Here is a 26,896-nt window from a genome sequence, read left to right on the forward strand (position 1 = left end):
GCTACGGTTTGTGATTTTGGATTTTATTTATGGTTCCCTACTTTTCAGCAGATTTATTTGTGCCTGTGCCCTTTGAAACAATGGTCACGAACTTTAATGTTGCTATAGAACAGAAAAGATTGAACATAGATGTCCAAGGTGCTGAGCTGTCCAGCACACACACACACACACACACACACACACACACACACACACAGACATATTTTAATTGTAGTGGGAGTGAGCTGAATATACTTTTCAAGGTGCTGGGCTGTCCCAACCCACACGCACTATTATCTCTAGTATGAGGTTTTTCTTGATTAGACAGCAAGCAAAGCTTAGCAGGTTGTTCCTAGTGTTAAATAAATTTCCTGAACTGACCAAAATCATGAGCCCTTGAATTAGGCTCAGCGACTTTAAGAGAGCAGGAGGTTAAAACCTATATGCACCTAAACTGGACAGTCATTTTTCCTTTGTAGTCTCTTTGGTAGGATAGAGTATTGAGTAGTATCTTCACTTTTAAAATGCCATTGCTGTACTCAGAATTTTAGGAAATATTGTCCTAGTGTTTTATCAAGGCCCATTCAAACTGTCACATATCTTCTCCCTCATGAACTTGTGGGAATCACCAAGCAAACCATCATTGCTGAGGTGTCCTGTCCACTGTCCAAATTAGAAGAAGCTAGTGCAGATATTTTGATCTTATGTCACTGGGTGTCAAATGGTGGTGCTGTCTCCTTTAAGTTTATCAAATTGTTTTACCTCCATTTATTGGTCCCTAAGCAGTGAAAAATTCTATCACTTTTCAACCAGCTCCCAGGAATGCTCCTTTCACCATAAAATTGGGGGGTTTTGGGGAGAAGAGTGATGTGGAGAGATCCACCAGCTCAAAATCGTTCCTGTGTTCCAATTTTATCATCCTTAGAAAGGGTCTACCTTTCCCACGTCTCCTGATATAACTAAACTCTTCTAGGTGCTGGTAAACCAAGCCCTCTCCCAAAACACAATTGGCATGGCACATTACTACTCACATCTCCTATAGAGCTGTCAAAGTCCTAGGGAAATGCTTTTACTTGGTTGTGTGGCTGTGTGCTACCCTCTTGCCCCTCCTCACCTGAACTGCATTGGAGACCAGTGTATCAAAACTGCAGGGGGGGTTTTATTGGTGGCATCTCCTGTTCAGCTCCTTATTCACTTTAATTTTTGTACCTCCTGGGCAAGCATCCATTGAGATAAATGTCCTTCACTCGTGTAGATTTTGCCAGATCTCTTCAATTATACAGTGCAAATATGGGGGTTTTCTTGTCTGCATGCCGAGGGTTTTTTAACCATTACTATTGAATAATCAATCAGGTACATTGTTGAGCCAAAGAAAAAGCAGGCTGCAAGTGTGAAGCCTCCTTTCTTCAGACCAGATCTTTCCGAGCGACAGATCACAGTGAAGATAAGTGACAATGGGATCCAAGCCAATCTTCACCGAAGCAAGGTAAAGCCGCCTTCAATACCCTCTGTCTACGAGTACGACTTGAAAACCAGTACTAGGCTGAAAATAACTTTTGTTATTGGGAGGCTCTTAGAGATAATACACCTCTGGAGGAACATGACGGAAGTCAAGTCCTCTTCCCTGCATTCTGAAAGTAAATTAGGAATAATAGTGCCAAGAGCTATTGACTCTTTGAAGGTCCTCCTATAGTACTCCAATGGGAGAGCAAGAGAAGGGTGAGCGTTGGTTCTTTTTGACAGTTAGTTAAGAGTTGGCAAAGGTCTTTTCACTTCCTGGCCCTTGTTCTGTTTTTTTTTTCTTTTCTTTTTTTTAATGAATCCACTACATTGTGCTGATGGCAGGAGTCCTGGCACCATTAGGTGACCTGACTTACTTGAGGCAAGCAACGAGCCTCAAACTCCAGCAAGCACTGTGATCCAGTGCATAGGACTGGTACCCAGGAGAACTGGATTCTATTCCTAGCTCTGGCAGTGTGACCTTTGCAGATCATTCTACATCTTGGTGTCTCACTCTCTGTTTGTTTGTATATAATGGGAATAATGATGCTTTTACCTTAGTAAAGTGCTGCAAGATTTATGGTGCTAAGTATTATAGACATTAGAAATCATCTCTCAAGCTTTGTGTAGTGAACTCCTGGAATGGCCTCCTTGGTAATAAAGGAACACTAGTTACTGAGGGTTTCTCTGCATGGGGAAATGCCGACGATGGTATGCTGTGTGTTAACGTACATGAGGTTAAACATGATCTGTCACTCTGTGTAGATAAGGACTGTTTGGTTTAAAATCAGGTCAGTTGAGTGCGGTTAAACTCAGTTTTAGACATAACAGGCCTATGTACGTAGAGTGCTAGATTGTGTTTATCCCCATGTTCGTTAACACACAGTATACCGCTATGGCATATCCCAGTGTAGACAAGTCTTCAGAATCTATAATACTTTAGCACATGTTGTTGTCTAAACCACTTGAGGAAAATGATTGATTCCATGGTTATTTTCAGTCTAAAGTTAGCCTGGAAGGTCTGGAGGATAAAACCATGGACATCCAGCCACCTCTGCCTCCCAAAGGAGATCCAAGCAAGTACTCTGAACTAAAGGGGCAGCTGGGAACCAGTGAAGGTATAGTAGCCTGATCAATACTTTATTTTTGATGCTATGAAAATATTTTGGTGTAAATGGGCTTTCATCGTTCTTCTAGAATCTTCATGGAATACGGATTTTTTTGTGCTTTTGGGGAAGCTCTTAATTCTCTTAATTCTTAATTTGATAGAGGATTTGATATAAGTATAGAATTCAGTGCATACTGTAAGAAGAAAACACTGCACTTACTTCAGAATATATCACTTTGATACTCGGTAGGCAAGTATGTGTGTTTGCATTTCAGCTGGGATGAGATCCAGCAAAGGACCTGGCAGAGGTCATTTGGAATTCCAGAAAGAGGGTTGTTTGGCTTTACAGTAGAGATAAACCCCTAGACTCAGAACTTGGATCTGGATCTGAACTCTCCCAGAACCCAAAGTGTTCTAGTCCAGGTCTATGGTTAGGCCAAAGGAGACAGCTGAGAAGTCCTAACTTTCTGGATCCAAACACTACTGAATGTGGGGGTATTTAGTTTGGACCCAGCTGTATTTTGCAGTTGGGGGAAGAGGTAAGTTTGCAACTCTGGCTTTAGCTACCAAGAACCTATTATGTCGTATGTTTTTCTTGTTTTATTTAGATTGTAAGCTCTATGGGCCACAGGATGTGACACGTATACGTGTCCAATCCTGCAAAGAGTTACAGCCATGCGTGTGGCTACTTTCATGTGGCGTCCCATTGACTTCAGTGGGACTCTGCGCATGAGTACGTATACACAGAGTTTTAACCCTTTGCAGGACTGGAGCTCAATTTGTAAATTGCCATGTGTATTTATTGGGTTTATATACAATTCTGTAATCTTATTTATTAATGTGCCATTTTAGACATACTGTTAATGGACACGGTCTGTTGACATTTGTTTTTCCAGAGAGTGGTCTTTCACCTAAATTGATCAGTCCCCCCACTCCTGCCATGTATAAGTATCGACCAGCTTTCAGCAACAATCCCAAAGTCCACTACCATGCTGCGGCTGAGCAGGTGAGCACGCCACAATTGTCTAGAAGAACCTGTTCCAAATGAGTAGTAGGCTACTTCAACCTGATGTACACACTGAATGTACAGTACTTTCTGTGTGAAATCATCTTTTTTTTTCAGTACTATTGTAATTGTCATGATGCCCTACTGAAAAATGTGCCCAATTGCTTTACCAAATTTTGGACCTGATCCTGAGAACTCTCAACTCCTATCAGCTTCAACTGACATGAAAGCCAGTTCCCATTCACGTCAACAGTAGTTTGTGTCTGCTTAATACTTCTCAGGATTGGGCCCTTTAGGCCAACAGATGACATGCTGTGGAGATGCCTGAGCATGTAAGCTCACAAAAAGAGCTTTAAAAGAATTCCTTGTGGGTATATATTGTTGTTAAAATGAATATAGGCTTATGTGCATTTGAACTGCCTTAACACACTTTTAATGCTTGAGTTACAGGGTTTTTTTAAATGACCCTTTATATTATCTGTTAACAGAAAAGAAATTAAAGTCATAACAGTTAAAGGGACACACTCTGTCCTGGAAAATAGGCTCAGAAGTTACTGGTTTGTTCTATCACGTATGTTGCCAAAATCCATGCAAATGTTTATATATGGATGGATATTTCCCCTTAAACAAATAGCCCAATGCTATTTTCCTAAAATTAATTTCAGCAGCAATTCCATCTTCCGCCCTATAGTAATATCCAGGGTATACCTGCAATCAAGGGAATGAATGTAGTAGAGGTATGAAATAGAAGTCAGATTCAAGCTTCCAAGGGGTTGTTCTAAACAGCAGTGATGGGGGTAGGGATAAAGGGGGGCTTTGGCAATGTCCTTTTAACTTTGAAAATGAAGGACGTGCCTGCTCGTTCTAGATGTCACTGCTTCTTCATCAGCTTTAAAAACATGAGGTTTTAGTCTTACTGCATGATCTACTTATAAATCATGCTTTCCAGATCTGTCCCCAGAATGAGGCAGAAATTGCCTTGTGAAAGGGAGCATTTCAGAACGTGAGTACTGCGCCAAGCTGGCTGTATCAAAATCTGTATCTGTATCTGTATCTCATCTTCACTTTATTACTGGACAAATGGCTTGCCAGCGAGTTCCAAATGTATTTACAGGCATCAGCTAGCGCTTAAACTGAAATGTTGATGTGTGCAAGCAGGGTAGTGCAGTACCGACAGTATTCCAGGTCCAGATGCAGTGCCTGACATAACCTACAACGGATTAATCTTTTTCTCCATTTGGGATGTTCTGCAATACAGATTCCAATCAGACGAGGGGAGTGGTGGGTTCTGGTAATTGGGTATAGCGTCTTTAACTGCTAGGTTTCTGGTTCAAATCTAGCCTAAGATGACAGAGTCACCTTAGGCTGACTGACCTGTGTCAAATGAGTTTAGTGGTCTTTGTAGTAGACAAGTGGCCACATCACAGAAACTGGTACCAACAGGCAACCTTGCTGGCAATTTTAGAGGACTGAATAGATACGGTGACCAAACCACATTTAGGGGGTTGGGCGTAACTGTCCTCTCGCTTCAGGCTTGAAGTACAGTGGCGGACTGGTGTGAAGAAGATTGTGCTGCTACTCCTGAGTTGTACCGGGTCTTCAGCCTGTCAATCTAGCACCATTCATGAGCAATAAAAACAAATTGTGGGAGGGAGAGCGGAACACCCAGTGGGAGGAAATAGGCCAACCACTTGCATCATATCTTCCCCATTAAGCAGAGTCCATCATCCCTTTTCCAGAGAAGAATCCAATCTATCTCCATGGTGGAGGAAGGTAGTGAACTATCGTGCACATTTCTCTATCTTCCCACTCAAAGACACAACCTTGAAGTAAAAATGAGTATAAAAGCACCCTTCTGTCAGTTATGCTTTTTTGTATTTTTTCCTTTTCCTTTAAAAAAACAAACTGAAAGGAGTCAATACGAGCTGTATTGATTGCCTTTCTGATTAAGTAAGCATTCACTAATCATTCTTTTTTTTTTTTTTTGCAAAGTTCCTATAACCAGTTCATTGTCAGTTATGGTGAAACCTGTCATAAGGGACCAGCCAAAATCAGTTGCTTAGCAGAGAATGGCCTTTAAGTTTGAACAAAATTAGAGGCAATCTTACATATACTATAAAGTGGATGCTTACAACAGAGGGGTTTTCTTCATGCTTTCAATGTATATAAATAAAACATGGGGTTTACGTTTCCTTGTCTGGTATAGCACTCTCTCCCACACAGCACATGCAATGGGAAAAACTCCTTCACTTCTGCATCAAAGCCACAACTTTCAAAAGTGACCTTTGACCGACGGTGGCTCAGTTTGTGGCCTCTCAACTTCGAAGAGCTTTGGCCTATATTTCAAAATCATTGAGCATTTGTCACACCATCCAATGTCAATAGGAATCTGGGGGTGCTCAGCACCATTAAAAAGCCCAAATTGTGAGTAGCTGGGCTCTCCAAAATGAAGGTTCCAGAAAATGGAAGGTACTCTTGGAAACTTTTATTTCTAATCTGTAAGGACAACGTTTTCCAAGGTCAATGTTGTCCAGTCAAAATCTGACCAACTTTGACAGGGGTTCAGTCTGAAAGGGTTGGTCACCTCTGTTTGCAAAGGGCTTTGTTGCAACTGTCAGTGCTCACTCCTCAGCATGTTTATTACAATCAGTAATACTTACCATGTAACAAATATGAATTAACCCTTCTCACCTCTGAGATAAATTATTATCACTGTGTCGCAGCTGAGGAATCTGAGGCACAGAGGTTAAGTGACACTTCCAAACCCATAGAATGAATCTGTGTCAAATCTGGGCTTAGAATTTGAGACAACCTGATTCCCAGCTCTGTTCTCCCTATGCACTTCTCACTCACCAGGAGAAGCAAATCAGTGCGGTGTGCTGTGTCCTGTGCTTTCCCTTTCTCATACTCATCTCTGTTTTAGATCACCATGCAGGAGGGACACAAGCAAGAAGTTCTGATTGAAGAGAACAACCAGAGCCTTGATTATCAATCGGAGCCCAACCTGGACATCCCAAACTACAGGAAGAGCTCGCTTCACAAGACTTATCAGTCCTCCCCACTCCAGACAGACTCCTTCGCCGTCAATTCGCGATCCCTGAGCTTGAAGTCTGCCAGCAGGAGAGGGACAGACAAAGTACCGCTTCATCCAATAAGATCAGAAGGGGCTGCTTCCACCCCCTACAAAAGCATCTTTTCCCCCAACTCCCTGTCAAACAGAAATGGAAGTCTGTCTTATGACAGTTTGCTCAACTCCATGTCCCCCTCCGGGAGGAAATGCATAGCCCATTCTGCTGTTGGCTCCGTCGGGTACCATTCGCCATATTTGTCAGCCAAAATGTGTCACCTCCGGGGGAGCGAGCTGCAACGCCAGGCTCCACAGAGTTTCAGCCCAGTACTGGGTGGCCCAGCGCCGCACCAACGGGACCCCTCTCCCGTCCGTTACGACAACCTTTCAAAAACCATCATGGCATCCATCCAGGAGAGGAAAGAAATGGAAGAAAGGGAGAAGCTCCTCCTCTCACACCCGGATTCAGTGTTTGCAGACTCGGGTGTGTATGACACCCCTAGCTCTTACAGCCTTCAGCAAGTCAGTGCGCTGTCTGAAGACCCTCGCAGCATAGTGATGAGATATGGCTCCAGAGACAATTTGATGACTGCGACCAGTTTTAGCACAAGGAACCCTATACTCCAGTCCTCAGTGTCTTCCCTCTCAAGTGCAATGGCCAGGGCACCAAGGACTTCCACAACTTCCCTTCAAGCCGATTTAGCCAATAACAATGTCCAGTCCCATCAGGCACTACAGGGCAGGGTGAGCAATGGCTCCTACAAGTCACCAGGCCATCAGGTCCCATCATCCCCTACAGGGATGCCTAGGTCACCCTCTTACGGTCCGAAGGCTGTCTCATTTGTTAACACTGTGGAAATAACGGAGGTGCAATCTGTGGGAGCACAAAGGTATGGATTGCTTAAATAGCTTGTAAGTAACAAGGTCGTCCTTGCAGGCGAGTACAATAGCAGTTATTAATTGTCGGGACCCAGCTTACTTGTTTGCCTAAACAATAGCAGGCATTGTGATGTGCGTGGGTAGCTCTTTAGTTCTGGGTCTCATAACAACCTTATCGTCACTGAACATTTATTTCTTGTTACTCAGGCTGTAGGTTGTAATAAGGAGTTTCAGTAGGCTGAAGTGCTTCGTTAAAGGACTTCCTCTTTTTCTTGATAACATGTTCCAGTAATGGTGGAGTAGTGACGCTAACATTTTATACAAATCATTGAGCTTGTATAATACCTTTTGGTGAAAGAAGAGTTTAAATTTTATAATGTGAAATGTTTTGATGATTAAATGAAGTTGTAAAGTTTTTACAAAGTTAGGAATAAACAAGCGTTTAATTGAATAAATTAGGTAATTAATTGAATAAATTAGATAATTATTTTAAAGTTATGGGGTTGATTCTGCCACTCGTACCCACGCTGAGTATTGCCTTCTACTTTAGGACTGCTGGCAGCAAAAAATGTTACTTGTTGTGAGTAAGGATTGTAAAATCTGGTTCTTAATGATTATTCTGGGTGCCCAGTAATGCAGAATTGGTGATTAAAGAGCACTGGTCAATTAGAATCTACCTACACCTTGCTGTATTCTTCCTGGCATAAGGAAGGAAAAATTCTGTGTGAAAACTTATTTATTTTATTATTTATTTATGTTATGATTATACTTCTAGCTATATCCCATAAATTATTTGGATTGTCCATAAATAGAGAAAGTGTTTCCTTCCCAAAGCCATTCCACTTTTAATTAAAAAAATATTTTCCTCTTGGTTTACTGACCTGTTAATTCTCAGTTCATTCCTCTTGCCCATAATTGGATTGTTCATGATTAAGGCTGCGAGTCTGTCACAGAGGTCATGGAAGTCACGTATTCTGTGACTTTCTGGGACCTCCGTGACTTCTGCAGTGTCTGGTGCATCTGGCACGGGGGCCAGTCACACCAGCTGCTGCTGGGGCAGTCTTGGGCCATGGTGCCTCCCCTCCCCAACAGCAGCAGGGGTCTCAGGCCACTGTGTCCTCCCGCCCCTCTCAGCAGCAGTGGGCGTCCCAGGCTGCGCACCGCCGCTTCCCTCTTGAGCCCCCAGCTGCCCCCATCCCAGAGCACCCAAGATTTAGTCATGTGTATATAGGACAAGTCATGGACAGGTCACTGGCCTGTGAATTTTTGTTTACTGACCTGTCCATGACTTTTATTAAAAATACCCGTGACTAAAACGTAGCCTTATTCATGAAGGTGGGTGCAGTGATTAATTGGGCCAGTGAGGTCCAAGCAGTGATATTAAACTCCTATATCAGTGTGACTCTTCATTCAAGTCAGATAATTTGCCCAAACTGTTTTGTAAAATCTGGTTTGCATGTGTAGTAATTTAAAATTAGATTGTTTTATGTTGCTTGTATGAGGTATTGGTTACAGATGTTGCTCTTGTTACTCTTCTAAACTAAAGTGGAGATACTGGTCTGTTTCTATGTAAAAGTATGTTTTCATTGGAAAACGGACTAGGTGAAACTGGCCTTCCTTCACTTTCTTAGTAGAGATGATTTAACAAATCACGGAATAAATTAATTTAGATTGTTCTGAATTGTGGCATATCACTGAATAGATTATTGATTGAATTTCCTCACATGTATTTATTTGAATATATTTGAATATATTTTTGGAGAAGTCTTTTAAAAATATGACTTGACTGTAAACAGCTGAGTGTTTGATAACCTCTTTTTATTGTTGTGATTAGTCAGATAACTCAGATACTATTGTTTCTGTTTTCTGATTGGTTGAGTATGGGAGCACTTGCATGTGAGAATTTATAATTTACCTTCCTTGAATACTTGCAGTTACCACTTTGAAATCTGCTTTCTGCAAACATCCTTGCCAATAAATCTATTGTACAAATGCTCCCCCAAAAGGAAAGAATAAGAGGCAGGGAGCATGGCAAAGAGTGAGTTTCTTTAAAAATACCAAGTAAATGCTGTTTTAATAAATAAATAAATTCCCTCTTTTTTGCCCATCACAGCGGTCACCTCATGATGAGTTTCAGCAGAAAGATCAAGAACTGAACAGCCCTGTAGCCTGAGTTAATTTAATCATGGAGGTGGTCCCTGTAAAACAGAATTGAGGCTAGCTGGCAGGCAGCATCTGGGAAGCTTGTACCACCACTTCCCATGCTATAATGGTTCTACAGAAGAATGGAGGGTTTCAGTTTGCAGCTTAATATGAATAAGAACATGGATAACTGGTATCTGAGCAGTTTCCTGAAATGCTAGCATCGGTCACATGTGGTTCTCTCTCTTCCTTGGGGAAAATATGCACCTTGAGTTTGAAGGTCTGAAAAGACCTCACAATACACAGCCCATGCTGTAATTACTTCAGCTGAGTGCATGATGGAAGGATCTAATTCTGTGTATCAGGGAAGTCCAGCTTTTTTCCACACCTGATGCTTTGTGCACTCTGTCATGCCCTCTGCCGTTGCCCTAAAATCCAGTGTTAGAAAGTTGCTGCAAAGCCTCTTAGTGAATTGTACTTGTTAAAATGATTTTCTCAGTGGAAGAATAGTGAACATTCAGCAAGAAGACACTTCTGTCCTTTTCTCTCCTTTTCATATATATTAAACTAATGAGTTTATTTTACTAAGAACTGTCTGTTTTCCCTTCCAAGTCTGCCCTCAGTTTGAGCCCCAAAGGTGCCAGTTGTTGCTATGGTAATTAGTATAAGGAGCGGGGAGGGAGGATGCTGATACAACAGCTGTTTGCATCACATTGGTCTCTGTCTCTTGTTGATCATACAGCTGTCACCTTATGGGCGAGTGGTATAGTGTCTGTAAATTCACTCCAGGTCAGATCTCTGGAGTTTTCAGAAATGCTAAGTGCAGTACAAGTGGCCTGTCTAATTTATTTTTCCAAATAGGTTGAGCACCCATAACTTCCATTTGAGGTTAAAGGGAGTTACACTCAGCACATCTGAATATGAGTCATTTCCATTTACGTGCCTAGATGGTGCCCAAAGTCAAGCATAAAAATCAATACATTTGAAACTTTTAGCCTACAAGAGTTAACCTGCAGCAGGAGTTCTGTGCTGGTAACTCTGCATACATCTCGTGCTCTACCTCCCATGACAGCAACACTGCAGATGCTAATGCCCCTCCTCCACTTTCTCCTAACTCCTGTCTCTCATGTTTCGTGGAGGAGATCCTCAGACCTCTTATGCTACATGATAAGAAGAAACTGGACTATTGAGACCAAATTCAGTGCTGATTTAGGCCCTGTGTAATCCCTTGCATTTCAGTAAGATTGAGCATGGTATAAATCAATGCAGAATTTGGTTTTTAAATAGTTTGCACTAAAGTTGGGAATACAGATTTTGGGGAGCAAGAGATTCAGATGCTGACAAGCACCTTTAAGGAAAATACACGCTGGGAACATCCCTGATTTTCCCTTAGGAAGCAGCTGCTTTATGTGCCACAGAGAACCCACATATTGGGAGGCAGTTCTCTGGCCAGTATAGGACTGGAGTAACAGTTCTATGCTGGTCCCCTCCTCCATTTTTATTATTGCAGTAGCTCTTAGAGGCCCAAGGGCCCCATTGTGATAGGCAAGGAACATGTCTGGAATGCACTGCACTCCTGCTATTCTCTGCCAGTGAAATGGCCCGCAAAGGATCAATACAAGCCAGTCCACTTTAGAGCCACCATTGGGCATTAATTGCATCATAAGGGGCTGTGCTCCATTGCTGAGCTCTACTGAGCAGGTGAAGACTTTTGTGTTTACTTTTTACAGAAGATCAGGGACATTGGCCATTAAATCACCACTCAAAAACTGGTTTCTGGAGCTAGTTTTCTTGATTAAGACAAACAAATCCCAAGTGACATGCTATAAAGAATTATAGGCTAAAGTCTGGCTTCAGTCACCTAATATCCCTTGCCTTAGCTGTATCAACTATCGTTTTCAAGATCAACATCTACACATAGATCTTGTCTACACTGGAGAAATTTGGCTGCTCATTCTATTTCTCCAACAAACTCTGTCCTACCAGTTTGCATTCCTGGCCCTGGGTGTAGTTTTCAGAGGGCAGTGCCCCTCCCCCGCAACAACAAGCCTCAAGCAGGCACAGAATTTGTTCCTCTATGCGTGGTCCCATTGGCCTGACTGGAGCTGCCCCACTCCCGCAAATATAGAAATATAGAAACTACACTTATGCTCCTGGCCCTGCTCCAAAAGCAGTGCTCCACCCACTGAACTTCATCCTCAAGTACTACACTGGTCTGACTGCTCCAGGGGTGGAAGTGTGCATGACCATTGCAACAAAAACTCCAACTCTTAGGTCTCTAACTCTCCCCAAAGATACCGGCACTCCAATACTATAGTGGTCTAGGCCATAGCAGAACAGACAACACTCTTGCTGCAGCTCTCTCACATCTGTGTTTCTGCAGGAGCTCCTGATATTCTTTTTGACAAGAAAGAATCAGGAGCAAATGTTCAGCCTGGCTTCCATTTTAAAAAAAGTAGCAAGAAATAGCTTTGGTACCCAAGGACTTATAGGAAATCTTCCACAATTTCCTAGGCTCCCAGAAGCCTTTTAAAATCTGTGAGGAGCCAGTGCTTCAGGGAGCTGTTCTGGGAACTGTGGGATAGGTACCTGGAGGGCAATGAGACTGCAGTGGACCATGGCAACACTAATGTGGATGCAGGGCAGAACTTCAGTCAAACCCGCATGCACATGCTGGTACTTACACTTGTGATGTCTTGCCAGTTCAGTTACCTATAGTTTGGTTCTCTAGTGCAGGCATAGCCTAAGTGTGTAGCAGAACTTTGGTTGGCATGAAATACTGGAGCTGCTTCCTTAGCTCCAGGGCAGAACATTCATACCAGGTGTCAGATGAATCCCTGTCTTTACATCTTTACATCGTGGGAAACTTTGGGCCAGTAGAGAGAGACATATTATTTTGGGAGTGTATGGTGGCAGTGTGAAGTAAAGGCTCATCAGTTGGATGCAATAAATCCTACCTTGTGCTGCCTCTAAATGCTTTGCTCCCATGCAGAGTGGGCCATGTTCTAAACCAATTAAAATGGTCTTGGCTTGCAGATTGTCCCCCAGTGCGGACAGCGCATTCCTTTTTAAAAATGTTCTTGAGACAACCTTAGCCACAGGTCATCAGCAGAGTTTGAACCTGGGACCTTCAACACCAGGTACAGATATCTCTCCCACTTGAGTTAAAGTAGTAACTCAGTGGGCTGCTAATTGGCTATTATCCTCTACATAGACTAGCCATCAGACAGGGACAGGAAAAAATACTTTGTAAGCATGTTCAGTGTCATTGAAATTAGCTGGGCGTTCTCTTTAAAATTCAATGACACAATCTGGCCCTGTACAAGAGTAAGCCATGTCCTTGCCTATAAAGCAGTTTCATCTGCTTCCTTATCCCTGAAAGGTAGTGTTGAGAAATTGATAGATTGATGGGACTGACATTAGGAGCAGCCAAGTAAGAGAATCTGCCCTAGAGCACAAACTAACCTTGTTTGTTTCAGCAGATTCCATTCATGCTCCATATATGCCTTACCTGAGGGCTATTGGATTGTGATGGACAAAGGATTTACACCCTACTTTGACATATGTTAACCTTTTCAATATGGTCATTTCTTTCATAAAGATCTTTAATCACATCTGTCATAATTGCTCTGTAAGGGCCGGATTCTACAGTGCAGCCTTAAAGCCATCTTACCCATTGCAGGAGGGGTCCGATGGAAGGGTGATTTTCTGTTGTCGAGTGACATAGGAACTCTTGTACCGCTGCTGGCATAGCAGGAAAAAAGGGGCCTGGCTCATGCACCCTGAGCTATGGTTATCCTTGGTTGTGTTTCAGCTCCCTTGAGGCCTTTGCAGACCATCATAAACTAGAGCATTCCTTAGGCTGCTCTAACATGATAGATGGAGTCCAGGAAATGCAAATGCGAGCATTGTCTAACATGGCACCAGGATTAGGGGAATAGAAACGTGAGCTTTAAGCTACCCTTTCTGACTTGCACTCCCTAGAGGCTTATTCTTTACTTTTATTGTGACATTTAGTGATTAGTAACAGCATTCTGTTCTTTCACTAGAAGTGTTTTGCTACTGCCTTTTCTTAGGAGATTTTTCGGAGTGCTTTTTTTTTCTTCTGAACATAAGTAAAATGAAGTTTGAGCAAAGGCCAGCAATGCAGAAGAGACCTTTCAAAAAAGCAAATTCTTACGCAATAAGATCCAATCCAGCAAAGCATTTAAGCATGTGATTAATCCCAGTGGGCCTGATCCAAAGACAAAATTAAGCTGCAGTCTCTAATTTCAGTGTGCATTGCGTCGGGCCCATTGACTTCAGTGGGGATACTCACGTGCTTAACTGTTTTGCTGTATCAGGACATAAAGTAACAAGGGCAATTGCTTGTCTGGCTATCTGGCTGCCATTACTTTGATCACTAACCCTGGATCGCTTTATATTTATTTTGTTGCAGGGAGGACATGCAGTTGAAGACACCTCATAGTAAAATAAATGGACAGCCAAAAGGAATTTCCAGGGCAGATTGTCGACTGGGTTCAACGTCAAGTTCCCAGGGGGCCCCGGTCAGTCCTGCTAGACACTCAAACGTTAAGAAGGTGTCTGGCGTTGGTGGAACAACCTATGAAATTTCAGTGTAAAATAAAAAGAAATTTAAAATAAAGAGCCATCCATTAAGCCAGCCATGAAGCTAGGTGCACTGTGAAGACTCAAACAACATCAACCACAAAAGGAGCAGCAGCTGCCAGTGTCCTTTTTTGTTTTTTTTTTCTGTTTGTTTTCATCTTTCTCTTTTGGCCAAAAAAGAGCTGCAGCCTTATTCTTGTGGGAATAAAATTGTACAGTCCATCAGAAACTGTCTCGAACTGACTGCGGAAACTGGCTACCACCTAGCACCTCAACCACAGAGATTATTTCTTTCATGAAAGAAAGCGAAAAAGCCATTGTGTATTTGTCTGTCAAACAAAACTGTCGTGTAGAAGTTGTGCTGTGATGAAGAATTAATCTGGGGTCATGTTTTTCCTCACCACGAGTTTTCTGGTCAGCAAAATCTTGGGACGGGCCACTGGCCTGACTGCTGTTTTCTTACAGACATGGAGACCAGACTCCCTGTTTGCAGTCTGTGTGTATGAGAACTACCATTTGTCCCCAAACCATTGTCGGTGTTATTCCTCCTGCTTTAAAGGAACCAGGCAGGGCGCAGTGGCCCTCAAGCATCATGTAGTGTTTTAAAGTCTCTCTCTTTCTCTCTCTCTCTCTCCCTCTCCCCCCACCCCCACCACTTGCTCTGGGTGGGAGGGGAGAAAGAATAGCAGCAGCTTCTCACTGTCCACGATTCGCCTCCCTATGTGTGAAATTCTGTGTGTGTCCATTTGTGTCTTATGGAATCGGACTGTCACATAAGTAAGGATTTTTCATTCCTCCCTGTTACTCCCCCTCCCTCTGTTTTTAAAGGCTTCTGACTCTGAAAAACAAGCCTCTAAGACATAAAAAAATTCAGATGGGAAACTATCTCCTCCTTTTTGTTTATGGGATGTATGCAGTAACATGGTTTATTGTCTTGCAGTGGTGCAGTGTGTATAATCTTAGAGGAAAGTTATCATGATCATGAGTTGAGTTTTGCAGTGTGTGTGTGACTGAGCCAAGCACATACATAGAGGATATAAATTTGCTGCCTGCCTAATGAGCACCAGCCCTCAGTATTGCTGGGCAGAAAGTTTTTTCCAGTCAATAACTTTTTTCAATATCAGTTATGTCTATTTAGTTCTCTGGGCTTTCCTCCTTCTCCTGCCCTCACAAAGCTATGTTTATCTTGTTGGATTTTGAGGCAGCATTATTTTAAGAACCAAAAAAAGAGCCAGGCAGATAGCATATGGAATCTCTGCCTTCTGACTGGCCCTTCAGAGGTAAATAGGTTTTGCTGGACAACTAAATTCATCTCCCCTTCAGGATGTTGGCTTCAAAGGGAGTAATGTTTTCTCTGCATGCCATGCTGAAAATGGAGAGATCTCCAGATATTTGATAGTTAGAATTTATGTAACAATACATAAACACTAAGATTTATTGTACATTGAGGAAAATACTGACCTCAGCTTTGCCTTAGTTAACATTTGCCTCATGATTCAGTAAATTTTGACAGCCACCTCAATATCTGCTTATTATGTCCCTTGTATATCACATCTCTTTTTGAGAGGTTGGATAGAAATGTATGGGGTTAATCATGCTTCTGAGTAACGGTCTTGGCTTGAACCAGATCATCTGAAGAGAGAAATTTGGAAATTAACGTAGCAGAAATAGACCTAAAGTAATAGTGGACAGCAAACTAGATATAAGCTTGCAGTGCAGTATGGCAGCAAAAAGGCCCAGTGACATTTTGAACTGCATACACAGAGGTATCAGAGAGCAGAGAAGTAATAGTCCCTCTATATAGGTTTGGTATAATTTTATCTAGAGTATTGTCATTAGTTACAGGCATTTTATTGCCAGAACGATACTGGGCAGAAATGATACTGACAAATTGGATCAAGTTCAGAGGGGAACAACAGATATAAACAGAAAGCTGGAGAGGCTGATTTATAAAAAGATTAAGAGGTAAAAATATGTAATTAATTGACTGAGCAATGATTAAGGGAAGGAGGTATGATAAGCTTACAGATATGGAATTTGAAGAATGTAGTTCCAAAGGTGATACAAGGGGTTATCACTGGTAGCAAATGGCATATATTTAAAAGGAAAAACATTAAGCTAATAGTAGGGGTAGGGGTTGTGGAATAGTCTTTTTTTAGGAAGCCTGACCACTTAGAACATTTAAACTAAATTGGATAAAGTATTAGAAAACCTTCTACAGGGAGCAATTGTGTACTGGCAAGGTACTTGGTCTAGATGGCCTTATAGTTCTCTTTCATCTTTAATTTCTACTCATCTGCAATTCCAGCACAAATTTAACTCTTGAGGGGTGAAATTCATCTCTGTGGAGAGAGTTGCACAAGGTCTGTGCATCACTTAAGTACCACTTAAGCTATCAAACTACTTAAGTACCACTTAAGCTATCAAAACAGGGGTTAAATGGAACATAGGCCTTGTGTTGGCAGTCTGTACAGGGGCAGATTATATCACCCTGAGTGATTATAAAACCAAGCCATCCAAGTGAGGCTTTTATATTGCACCAATGTAGCTTTTAAAATATGCATCCCATGGCACTACACTTTGAACATACCTTACGATGTTAGAAAAGAAAAATCCACATATTTTAAGGGCAAATAGGTTTTGAAATTACTACATAAACTCCTGAGCAAGAATGGCTCAATAAGACTAAACACAGTACTATATGTGTAAACCTTTCAAACACTTATAGCCAGGGTTATTTAGCTATAACTCATGTGGAGAGAGGAAGAAAAATGATTGCATTGGGGATACAAATAATTAGGTTAAGGTGCAGTTCTATATACTTTTTCTGAAGGTGGTTTAACTAGAGTTAAGACTCATCTGGCACATTAATAGGCTTATGATGGTACTAAAATTCTTTTTTGAAGTTTGCATAATAGAGTAATGTGAATGACCTGGAGATGGAAGTAAATTTTTCAACTCTTCCTGGAAGTAATAATCTAAGAAATAATCTGAGATTGCACTCAGTAAATTCAGCCCCATTCCCATCTAAAGCCCCAGTCCTGCAGTTGGAGCCATATGAGCACAAGCATCTGCTTGCATATTTCCTGTTGGATGAGTGGGGATCTACTCATTAGCAAAACTGCTGTTGACTTTGGGAGCAAGATCTGGCCCATGTTATTTTTTCAAGCTTTCCAAAATTACAGTTCTTTAAGCATTTACAAATTATCAGTGATGTGCTATTTTTACTCACATAGTCCTTCAGTGTTTATAGACAGTAAGGCCCAGAACTTCAGATGGTGTGATTTAGAGTAGTGCTCTTTATGTTGGATAGAGCTACGCCAATTTACATTAATTGAGGATCTGATCCCCTGGATCATAACAGAAGATCCACTGCAGGTTAATATATTTTTAAAGTAGCCTCTTGTTTTGTCTTTCTTAATTTGTGCTTCAAAAGTCTTAAATCTTTTTAATATGTTTTTATTTTTAGCAGTAGATTGTATATTATGTCTATTTCTTATTTAAGAAACATCAAGTTTTCATTGCAAATCCCATTTTATTAGCATCATTTCACTGTTCATTCATTCCAGTTTAACACCCCAGTTTCATTTTAGTACAGTGTATCCTGAGAGCTGTAGCTTTAATTAACTGTATAATAAATAGAGTAACATGATATTAAATGAACCGTACTCCCTGAATGGGTGAGAGAGGAGATGTTTTTACTTGAAGCCTTACAATTTTTCTTTTTTTTTTTTTTTACTTCTTTGTGTGTTGACTTAATAGGAAAACCTGCATAGCAATGAATTTGAAACGGTGGGCTAAATTCTGCTCTGACTTACAACTGTCATTTGGCTCTGTATGTTGAAAACTGGATGCAGAAGTACCTGAGTGAGCAAAAATGTTGTGTTGTCTGAAGGGGAAAAAAACCTCAGGGTTCTATATTTTCATGCAGCTGGGTAATAAAGTTTCAGAGAAGTGCAGCTTGTGAGTAAGTATATTAAAGAAATCTCTACCTTGCATTATTGTGGGAGGCTATCACAGGAAGCACACAGTCAGCACATGTTTGTATTTACTTTTTAAATTAAATAAAACTCAAATTCAATCATTTCTTTTGGTTAACCTCAGCTGTAAGAGCTACCCAGACCTGTGCTTTAATGTCAAAAATCTGATATGTGGCAAATGAACTGTTTGTCTTGTTGTTTTGAAAGTGGAACCCAAGCATTATCTGAACTTTGCCTAGGATAATTGCATCATGAATACTATAAGGAAGCCTCTTCAGATGATGGCTGCACTCCTATAAAGCTTAAATGATGTGGAAATTGCAATGCAGTTTTCTTTGTACTCTACCTCTGGTCCAGCCTAGAGATATATATTTGAAGAGGGAAGGGTCGGGAGGGTCAATGTTGCTGTCACGTAGACAGTTTGGGATGTTTATGTTGACATGTTCTTACAGTCTATATTGCACCTGTTCTGCCACCTTGAATTGTTGGAATGTATCTGTGCAGGCTTTGTGGAGCTCTGTCTATAAAACATTTTTTGGCTCTGGTTATACATATATGGATAGATAGATAGATAGATTTAAATGCTTGAGTTACTTTGGTATTTTAAGGTGTCAAGTTTTCCTGGTGTTTCTGCATCAGACTGTATAGCTTCAGTATTGTCTAGAAGGCTCATATGTTCTTTCTGCCCCTTTTCTGAGGCCTTGTTAATATTCCATTGATTACATCACATTCCATGGGTGAAATCCTAAGTGGCCTTCAGCTCCCCCTGACTACACAGAGAGTTGCAGATACTCAGCACCGTCCGTGGGCTGGCCTCCATGTATATGTAAAACGTAGAAGTGTGTGAAATGTGGTAGTCTTGCATGGAACAAAGGTCAATCTGGATGCAAAAACCTCCGGTGGTAAAACACAAAGGAAACTAATTGTATCTTAAACACCTTCTTCCAGATGCCTAAACGAGGGTGGAAAACAAGATGAGATGACTCCTTATCGTAATCTCTGAAGGCACTAGTATTGCCAATGATTAACTGTGCTATCCAGGACAACAGGATGTGTACATCTGACAGATAGCCAAATTCCAGTCTGTCTAACCATCTCTATCAACCTGTTTGTTTCTAGTCTGTGACAATATGCCAGTTAGGTCTGTGCTACTAGTTTATAGTTGATACAGTTGCCAGACCCTCTTAAGAGCAGATCCCACAGCAGCTGCTCTTAAGAGGGTTTGGTGACACTGTATGGTGACACTGAGAGAGGATTCATTCATGAAGGGTGTTCATTGTAAATGCTTGTCATGCTTGTGTTCTGGAGTCTCTTTGAATGATAAAGATTAGGCTATATATATATAATGATCAGATCCTCAGCTGGTGTAAATCAGCATCGCTCCATTGACTTCAGTTGAGTCAAATGGCTGAGGGTCTGGCCCACTATATTTTATATAAAATCATTCCAGCTTATTCAGATGTTTTCTATAAGACACAGCTAAATTTACTAAGTTAGCATTAATTTCTCTGATTTCTTTTTAGAGTCCTGTGGGTTCAAGTTTCGGCTCACTTTTAAAACTAGAGACGAGAACGTAATATTTGAAACAAGGAGAGACACAGATGGGAACTACTTGCAGGTGAAAATAGCTTTTAGGGGAAGAACAATTATATACCAAGTGGATTTGAATTACTGTCAAAATAATTTTTGTTCGTCTTATCACAATAACTGGAGTTTTTAAAGAAGACATCTCACAGCTCGTGAACTTGTATCATTGAAACATTTAAAAAATGTCTCAGTTAGACATTTCAAACTATATGGTGAAATATGATCTACTTCCATAGTTAAAAAGAATTTTAAAGAACCGATGGTACATTTGACTGTGCCTTATAAAGATATATGATATGTGTATATATATCTATATAATATATACATAAGTGTGTACATATATTCAAAGAAAACTGGTTACAGATCTGCTCATCTGGTATATTTTAAAAGTGCAATTGATGTTTGTTTACAGAAACAAAATTAGGGGCTGTGTCAGCTGCAACATATATACCAAAAATATTTGTTGAAATACAAGCTGAAAATACAATAGAAGATTAGATCAGAGACAGTATCTCTGCCAAAGGGTTCTCTTGAAGGCTCTGAAAAAGTAAAATCAAGTAGGTGGCAGAGCAAGTGAAGACTCTTTTGAGGAACATTTAAAAAGAGGGGTGGTTATGAAGACTTGGGGAAAACCAGTGTTATTATCTTAGACCTTGTCCTTCAGGTTAGTTCCATATATTTATTTTCACTGGTACACCCTCCTATTGACCCATATCTTATGTATTCACCTTCTTTCAAAGCCATTGTAGAAAGCAGGATACAGGACGTGATGATCTTGCTGTGGTAAATCCTTTGTTCCAGTTCTGTTCTATGCATGTCTCCATATCCCCAAGTGTGTGCAATATGGCTGTCTTAGTATATGATGTCTATTAGCATACTTCCTGGACCTGGATCTACAAAGAGGGGAAACATGCCTGGTGCTCAAAGGAATAAAGCAGGGTGAGTGTGGAAGGGTGGGTTGCATTTCCTAAAAGAGGGTGAGAGGATAGAAAATTCTTCAAACAAAGCAGACTTGGAAAAGCTGGCTCATGTACAGCAGTAAGACACCTTGTGTTTCATTGACCTTGGCAGCATTTCATTAGTCCTTTCATGTGAGCAAACTGACCTCAAACAATTTCTTCCTCAGTAGACACACAGCCATACCCATGTACTCAGCTATGGCTTTTGCACATTTTTGGACATTAAATCTTGTTTCAGCGTGAAATAAGTGAGTCTAGGTATAAATGATTCACCCTCTCTGGTGATTGTAAAGAAGAACTTACATTATCCATATTATCTTTCCCCTACACTTTCTTTCCCTCACACTATCTCATGCCATGTAGCTATCCTGTTAGATTTCGTTCACATTCATTCCTTTTGGTGGATCCTTCAGACACTTGTACCATAGAACTGGGGTTCTCTATTGCTCATCTTCAACAGTAACTGTTTGTGGGAATTAAAGAGGATTAACACTAGCTGTCCTCCATGTATTAGATCTAGTGTGTAGATCCACTCCCGGAATATCTGGCCTCAGCAACAATAGCAGATGTGGAAACACTGGCTTTCTGGTCAACATGAACATAATCAGCATCTGCAGATATTCCACCTATCCATTTCTCATTAATCAAAGTTGCTCAGGACTTCTTGTGCACAAACCTTCAAGTGGAGGCACCCAGTTTGTGGTCCAGTGCTATCGCAGAAGAGTATGTTATGATTTATGGGCCAGATTCTGCTCCGTTCCTGGGCCTTCCAACAGTCAAACAGAATCTGAAAGCTCCTTATGGGAAAAGAGAAGTACAGCCAACACAAAAGTTCAAAAATTGCTGTTTTGTTCTTTCTTTTTCTCTGCGTTCTTCTCTTGCGCCTTCAAGGCACATCTGGTTCATATTGTCAAACTTTTCTTCACAACCATAAGGACTTTATTGTTTTAAAGTGAAAGCAGTGATTCTCACATAATCATGACTCCGGGAGCTGGGGTTTTAAGCCAAATATCAAAAATTCTGAGACTTGCCATAAAATCCTGAGAGTTGGCAACACTGTAATGTAATTTCCTAACAAACATCTAAGGGGAACCCTATTTGCAAAGTGGCTGTTCACAGAGGCTGACTCACCACAGCATTATGGTCGTGTGACTTTATAGAGTGACACTGGTGTAAAACTGGGGTAACACAGTGAACTAGAGCCCCATAGCCATCTCTGTGTTCTGACTAGCAAAACTCTTGTCTCAACATTAATCCTTTGGCAATTCTCCTGCACTTGTTTGTTTGAAAAAATAATATAGTTACTTTCCTGCCTACCCTGACCAAGAAACCATCTGATGGTATGATATGGATTTTGTTGGCTAGTGTATGCCCCAAATTTGGGACTTTCAACGCCTGATTATGTGAATTGGACGTCCAATCCCTTTGACAGCTTTGAAAGTCCCAGCTTAAATTTAAGCTTCGTTGAGACAAACAACGGTAATATTCGTGCTGTCTTTAGAATTCCAGCCAAAACAACTTCTTGCTTGGATTTAAACATCGCCTTGCAATCCTTGTGCCAGCGCATGAGAACTAGATGAAGAAACTGACTGGAAACAAAAATGAAATTGTCCCATCTGTTTTCACTCTGAGATCTGTTCGGAGTGCAGAAAGCAAGCAAAGAGTAAAAAATTGACTAGATTTCTTAAATTATTTCAGTTTTAAATGATCTAAAGTATCATTGTTAATTACTTAAGTAAGACATTTTGTATTTTAAAAATTTCCCCTTTGCAAAAAACCAAAACCAAAAACCATCCACCTTACAAACGTAAATGGTTTAAAAGCCTTTCTTGTAAGAAGGGTATGTAGGTTACCAGCCATGTAAAATCCTCAGGACCCTATTGAAATTTCCAGAGTTTATTTAATCTCTTAAAAATCCCACCACTCCGTATCAATGCTCACTTACTGGCATGTTTTTTGCTCCATGGGGTCAAGAGTACCATTCTGAGGATGCACTTAAGCTATTGCCTGGACTTGATGCCTGCTGGGAAAACTTTCAGTGAGATAGTTTAGGGAAAAGATTAAAAGAATATACCGGGTTTGCCTTGGAAAAGTTGGTGCCTGAGTAAGAGATTAAAGAAAAGTTAGGCTGTCATCTGAGGAACGTATCGCTTTGTAATTACTGTCCATGTTTTGGAACCAAAGTATCCTTAAGTGAGTGTGTATTGAGACACAGCTGCACACATGGTCCTCAACGGAGCCTGACTCTAGGGCTTTTCACACCAAAACCCCAGCTTTGGCCACCTGAGATAAACAAGTAACTCTCTTAGATATGGCATGAGAGAGTACCTGTTTCCAGAGGGACATGATACCACATATTAAGCCCAGTGAATTACATGTGCACAACTTCCAATGAAGTGGTGAAATCCTGACCCCATTAAAGTGCATGAGTTTTGCCATTGACTTCAGTGGATCTTGGATTTCACCCAATGTGTAATTCTTAAGTGGCACCTTTAGGACATAAGTTATCTAACATTAGAACAACATTTAGGGATCCTAATGAGAACTGGTCAAAAATGTTCAATAATTTTCAACGAAGGGCATTTTTTTGTGAAAACTTTCACCAATATTTCCCCATTTTTTGACGAGCTGTACTTCTAATGGTCCTGCTGCAGCACTCCCACAAAGCCTGTGTAAAAGTGCTCTATACGGGGGATCTAAAAGGGCCTGGGATGAGGAAGAAATCCTTCATCCACAAGCTAAGGTTTTGGTAATGGAGCAGCTAAGCAGTACTCAGCTGTCTTCCTGCATCCACCTCCATGGGAAATTTATACCTGTGGATCATGGGCCATGGTATATGGCCATGGCTGATAGGTCAGTTCCCGTACCATGTCCCCAGACCACCTGCACTGTAGCAGAGAAGCACTGTGCCTATGGAGGTGAATAGATTCTGTGTGGTTCACATACACTGGAACCAGAGCAGTTTCACTGTGTTGAAAGACTCCTTCACCCATTTTAGAAGAGTGACAGCATATGGTCCTAAGTTACTGAATGTCTTCAAAATGCTTCAGGATCCTTGGATGAGAGGCACTAGGGGATCACAATTTAATATTATAACTTCTATTATGGCAGACAATGCCCACAATAATAATCAAAAACACAGGTGTTGGAGGGAATAAATGTTGTCCTGATTGTTCGTCTTGTGAGATCACACATTAAATGAGTTCATGCTACCAACAAAAAATCTTTCCAAATATCTCTATCCTTTTGCTTTTATTAGTTTGTTTTGTTTTAAAGCTCTGGAGAAGGCATTTGATACAAGATTTTTGATACAAGTTAATGGTCTGATCCTGCTGCTTTAGTCAGGAAAAACTCCCATTGCTGTCAATGCAACACCTGAGTAAATTCAATGAATTTCCTTGTGGGCTCAGTCCTGCAACCCTTACACTGCTAGTCCAGTTGGTCTCAGGATCAGCCCCTAACTGTCTCAGTGAAAGATGTCTGCAAGTATAGATTTTAAAATAGGGAAGCAAATGCTTGTAAGTAGATGGGTTAGGGTATGAACTGAGTGATTTTTCAGAAAAGTTTTATAACAAAATGCAAACATACAGATTACTTCCATGGAGTTGGTCACAATCTAATGTACATTAGATAACAAAATGTGCAAATTTTGCACAGGTATTTTACTGGCATTTTCCCAGCATTATGCTTTATGATGCAGAAACCAGATATAGTAGTTGTGTGGTCAGTGTGAAGGGTGATCTGGTGGGTAAGGCACTGGGATGGGCTTTAGGGGAACTGGGTTCAGTTCCTGGCTCAACCACAGATTTTTTATTTGACTTTGGGCACATCAGTTAATCTCTCTATGCCTCGGATCCCTCTGTGTCAAATGGGTCCCCCTGTGTCAAATGGGGGATACTGCCTCTTGACCTCACAAGGGTGTTGTAAATCTCTGCCAGGGCTCAGACCCTATAGTGATGAGGATTAGATAGAGACACCCCATAGGTATCCAGGAGCAATTCGGTAGCTGTGTGCATTTTCAGCTCCATGCTAAAGAGTTGAGCATCTTTTTAAATCACTGCTTTGGTGATGGAGTTTTGAGGCTGGTTGTCTGATGGATGTTGTTTATGGGAATCTAGGTCTCAAACACTGACTTTGAAAGACCAGTTTAGTACAGATCCATAACAACTTTCTGCTTGATTCTTTCTTTGACTTTTTGAATATTTCCTTATAATGTTTATCCCACTGCCAATAATACCTGCTTTACAGTGTCCTATTTATTCCAAAAGGGCATATGCATGACTGCCTTAAGCAATTTAGCTCTCCTTTCCCTGCTTATTGGGATGGTTGTGCATATAATTTATTTTTTTAAACAATGAGCAGAAATACAATAGAATAAACTGCAGTAGATTGAGTGGCCTGAGAAAGAAGATACTACATCTGACTGAACTGTGGGTTTGCAGCACAGAATACAGAATGGTAGTGGGCTTTTGGAGCTGCTGCCAAGGCCCGCGTTGCTGAGGAAATACAACTTTTTTTATTTTTTCTTGAGAGCTAAAAAACTACTATGTTGCCATGACAAAAACGTTATTACTTCCTGTCTTTTCGTGTCCATTTTAATGTTGTACAGAAATACATATAAATATATATCTGATGCCCAGTATTCATAGCACATGAAGGATATCAAAGAAGGAATAAAATCATATATTGGTGTACAAAACATTTCCATTGCTAAGATGGTCCTTTCTGCAGGACCCTGATTTTAATTATAATTTGAAAGAGGTTGGGAGAGTTAGAAATAATAACTGTTTGGGATGTTTAAGATATGAAAACACACCCTGCTTTTAAGGGCTAGTTGGTTAGGTGTGTGTGTGTGTGAGAGAGTGTGTGTAAATACAATTTGCATGAGTTTATTTAAATGTAAAGGCAAAATAAATATATTTATTTTCACTTGTATTAAAGCACAGAATGGCTGCATTTTTCAAAACCTGTAACCCTAAGTAAGAAAATATACCATGGTAATTTACTGTATTTCTCCCTCATTTTTTTTACCGAATTTATAATACTGTTCTCTCTGGGTATTTTGCTTTTCATTTAATTTCCAAAATAAATTTTTTCTTGTGTTTTATCTACATGAATTCTTTAGATATCTATACAGACTCTTTTTATATATATCTAAAGTGCTGGAGATTGCAGAGCCCCATTTTAGCATCATGTCATGTGCTGGCGAAGGATCTTTATTCAGGTTGTGAGAGGTTTCGTTTATGTACTTGTAAAGATAATGTGGAAAAATCACACATAAATCAGTTTCCAAAAAAAAAAAAGGAAGAGGGACCAGAGCAATGGCCCCTCCTCCTGCCCTATCCTCCCTGGGGCTTTGAGGGTGCGCCCACAATCCTTGTTCCCCATGGAATATTCTGCCTTCTTTCATAGCTTCATAGAAAGCCAGAAGGGACATTGCGATCATCTAGTCTGATTTCCTGGGTAACACAGGCCAGAGAACTTCTCCAAAATAATTCCTACAGCAGATCGTTTAGAAAAACATCCAATCTTGATTTTAAAACTGTCGCCGCGACTCTTGGTAAGTTGTTCCAACTTAAAAATGTACATCTTATTTCCAGTCTGAATTTGTCTAGCTTCAACTTCCAGCCACTGGATAGTGTTATACCTTTCTCTGCTAGACTGATGAATTAAGGCCCGCCGCCCCCTTAACCTTCTCTTTGTTAGACTCAAAGAGCTCAATCTGTTTAGTTTATCACTATAAAGACATGTTTGCTAATCCTTTAATTATTCTCCTGGCTCTTCTCTGAACCCTCTCCAGTTTATCAACATTCTTTATTTATTTATTTATTTATTCATTCCTGAAGCAGACCACCTCCCATTGTTCCCTCTTGGGCAGGGGAGCTCTGCATAACCCCTTACTATGTGTAATGTGCACCATCAAGCCCTTTATGATTTGTCCTTTTGACAGTTAGGGTGTTGTTATGAGCTGGATGAAACCTGATGTGCTGAATTGTGGGGAGGGAGAGCTCAGTGGTTTGAGCATTAGCCTGCTAAATCTAGGGTTGTGAGTTCAATTCTTGAGGGGGCCATTTAGGGATC

The 26,896-nt window shown here is 40.8% G+C and overlaps 1 protein-coding gene across 1 annotated transcript in view; it reads left to right on the top strand.

The window, feature by feature from the left end:
• ZDHHC8 (zDHHC palmitoyltransferase 8) overlaps positions 1 to 19,862 on the top strand; it is a 175,876-nt gene extending 156,014 nt beyond the window's left edge. The window contains exons 7-11 of the mRNA XM_084648884.1: positions 1,333 to 1,465; positions 2,480 to 2,597; positions 3,484 to 3,593; positions 6,517 to 7,550; positions 14,120 to 19,862. Of these exons, the coding sequence (XP_084505010.1) occupies positions 1,333 to 1,465; positions 2,480 to 2,597; positions 3,484 to 3,593; positions 6,517 to 7,550; positions 14,120 to 14,303 (1,579 nt within the window). The 3' untranslated portion in view covers positions 14,304 to 19,862. The remainder of the gene's footprint in view (positions 1 to 1,332; positions 1,466 to 2,479; positions 2,598 to 3,483; positions 3,594 to 6,516; positions 7,551 to 14,119) is intronic.
• Positions 19,863 to 26,896: the final 7,034 nt, after the last annotated feature.

Source organism: Lepidochelys olivacea, assembly GCF_965140295.1.
Source record: "Lepidochelys olivacea isolate rLepOli2 genome assembly, chromosome: 15".
In the NCBI taxonomy this organism is placed as follows: domain Eukaryota; kingdom Metazoa; phylum Chordata; order Testudines; family Cheloniidae; genus Lepidochelys; species Lepidochelys olivacea.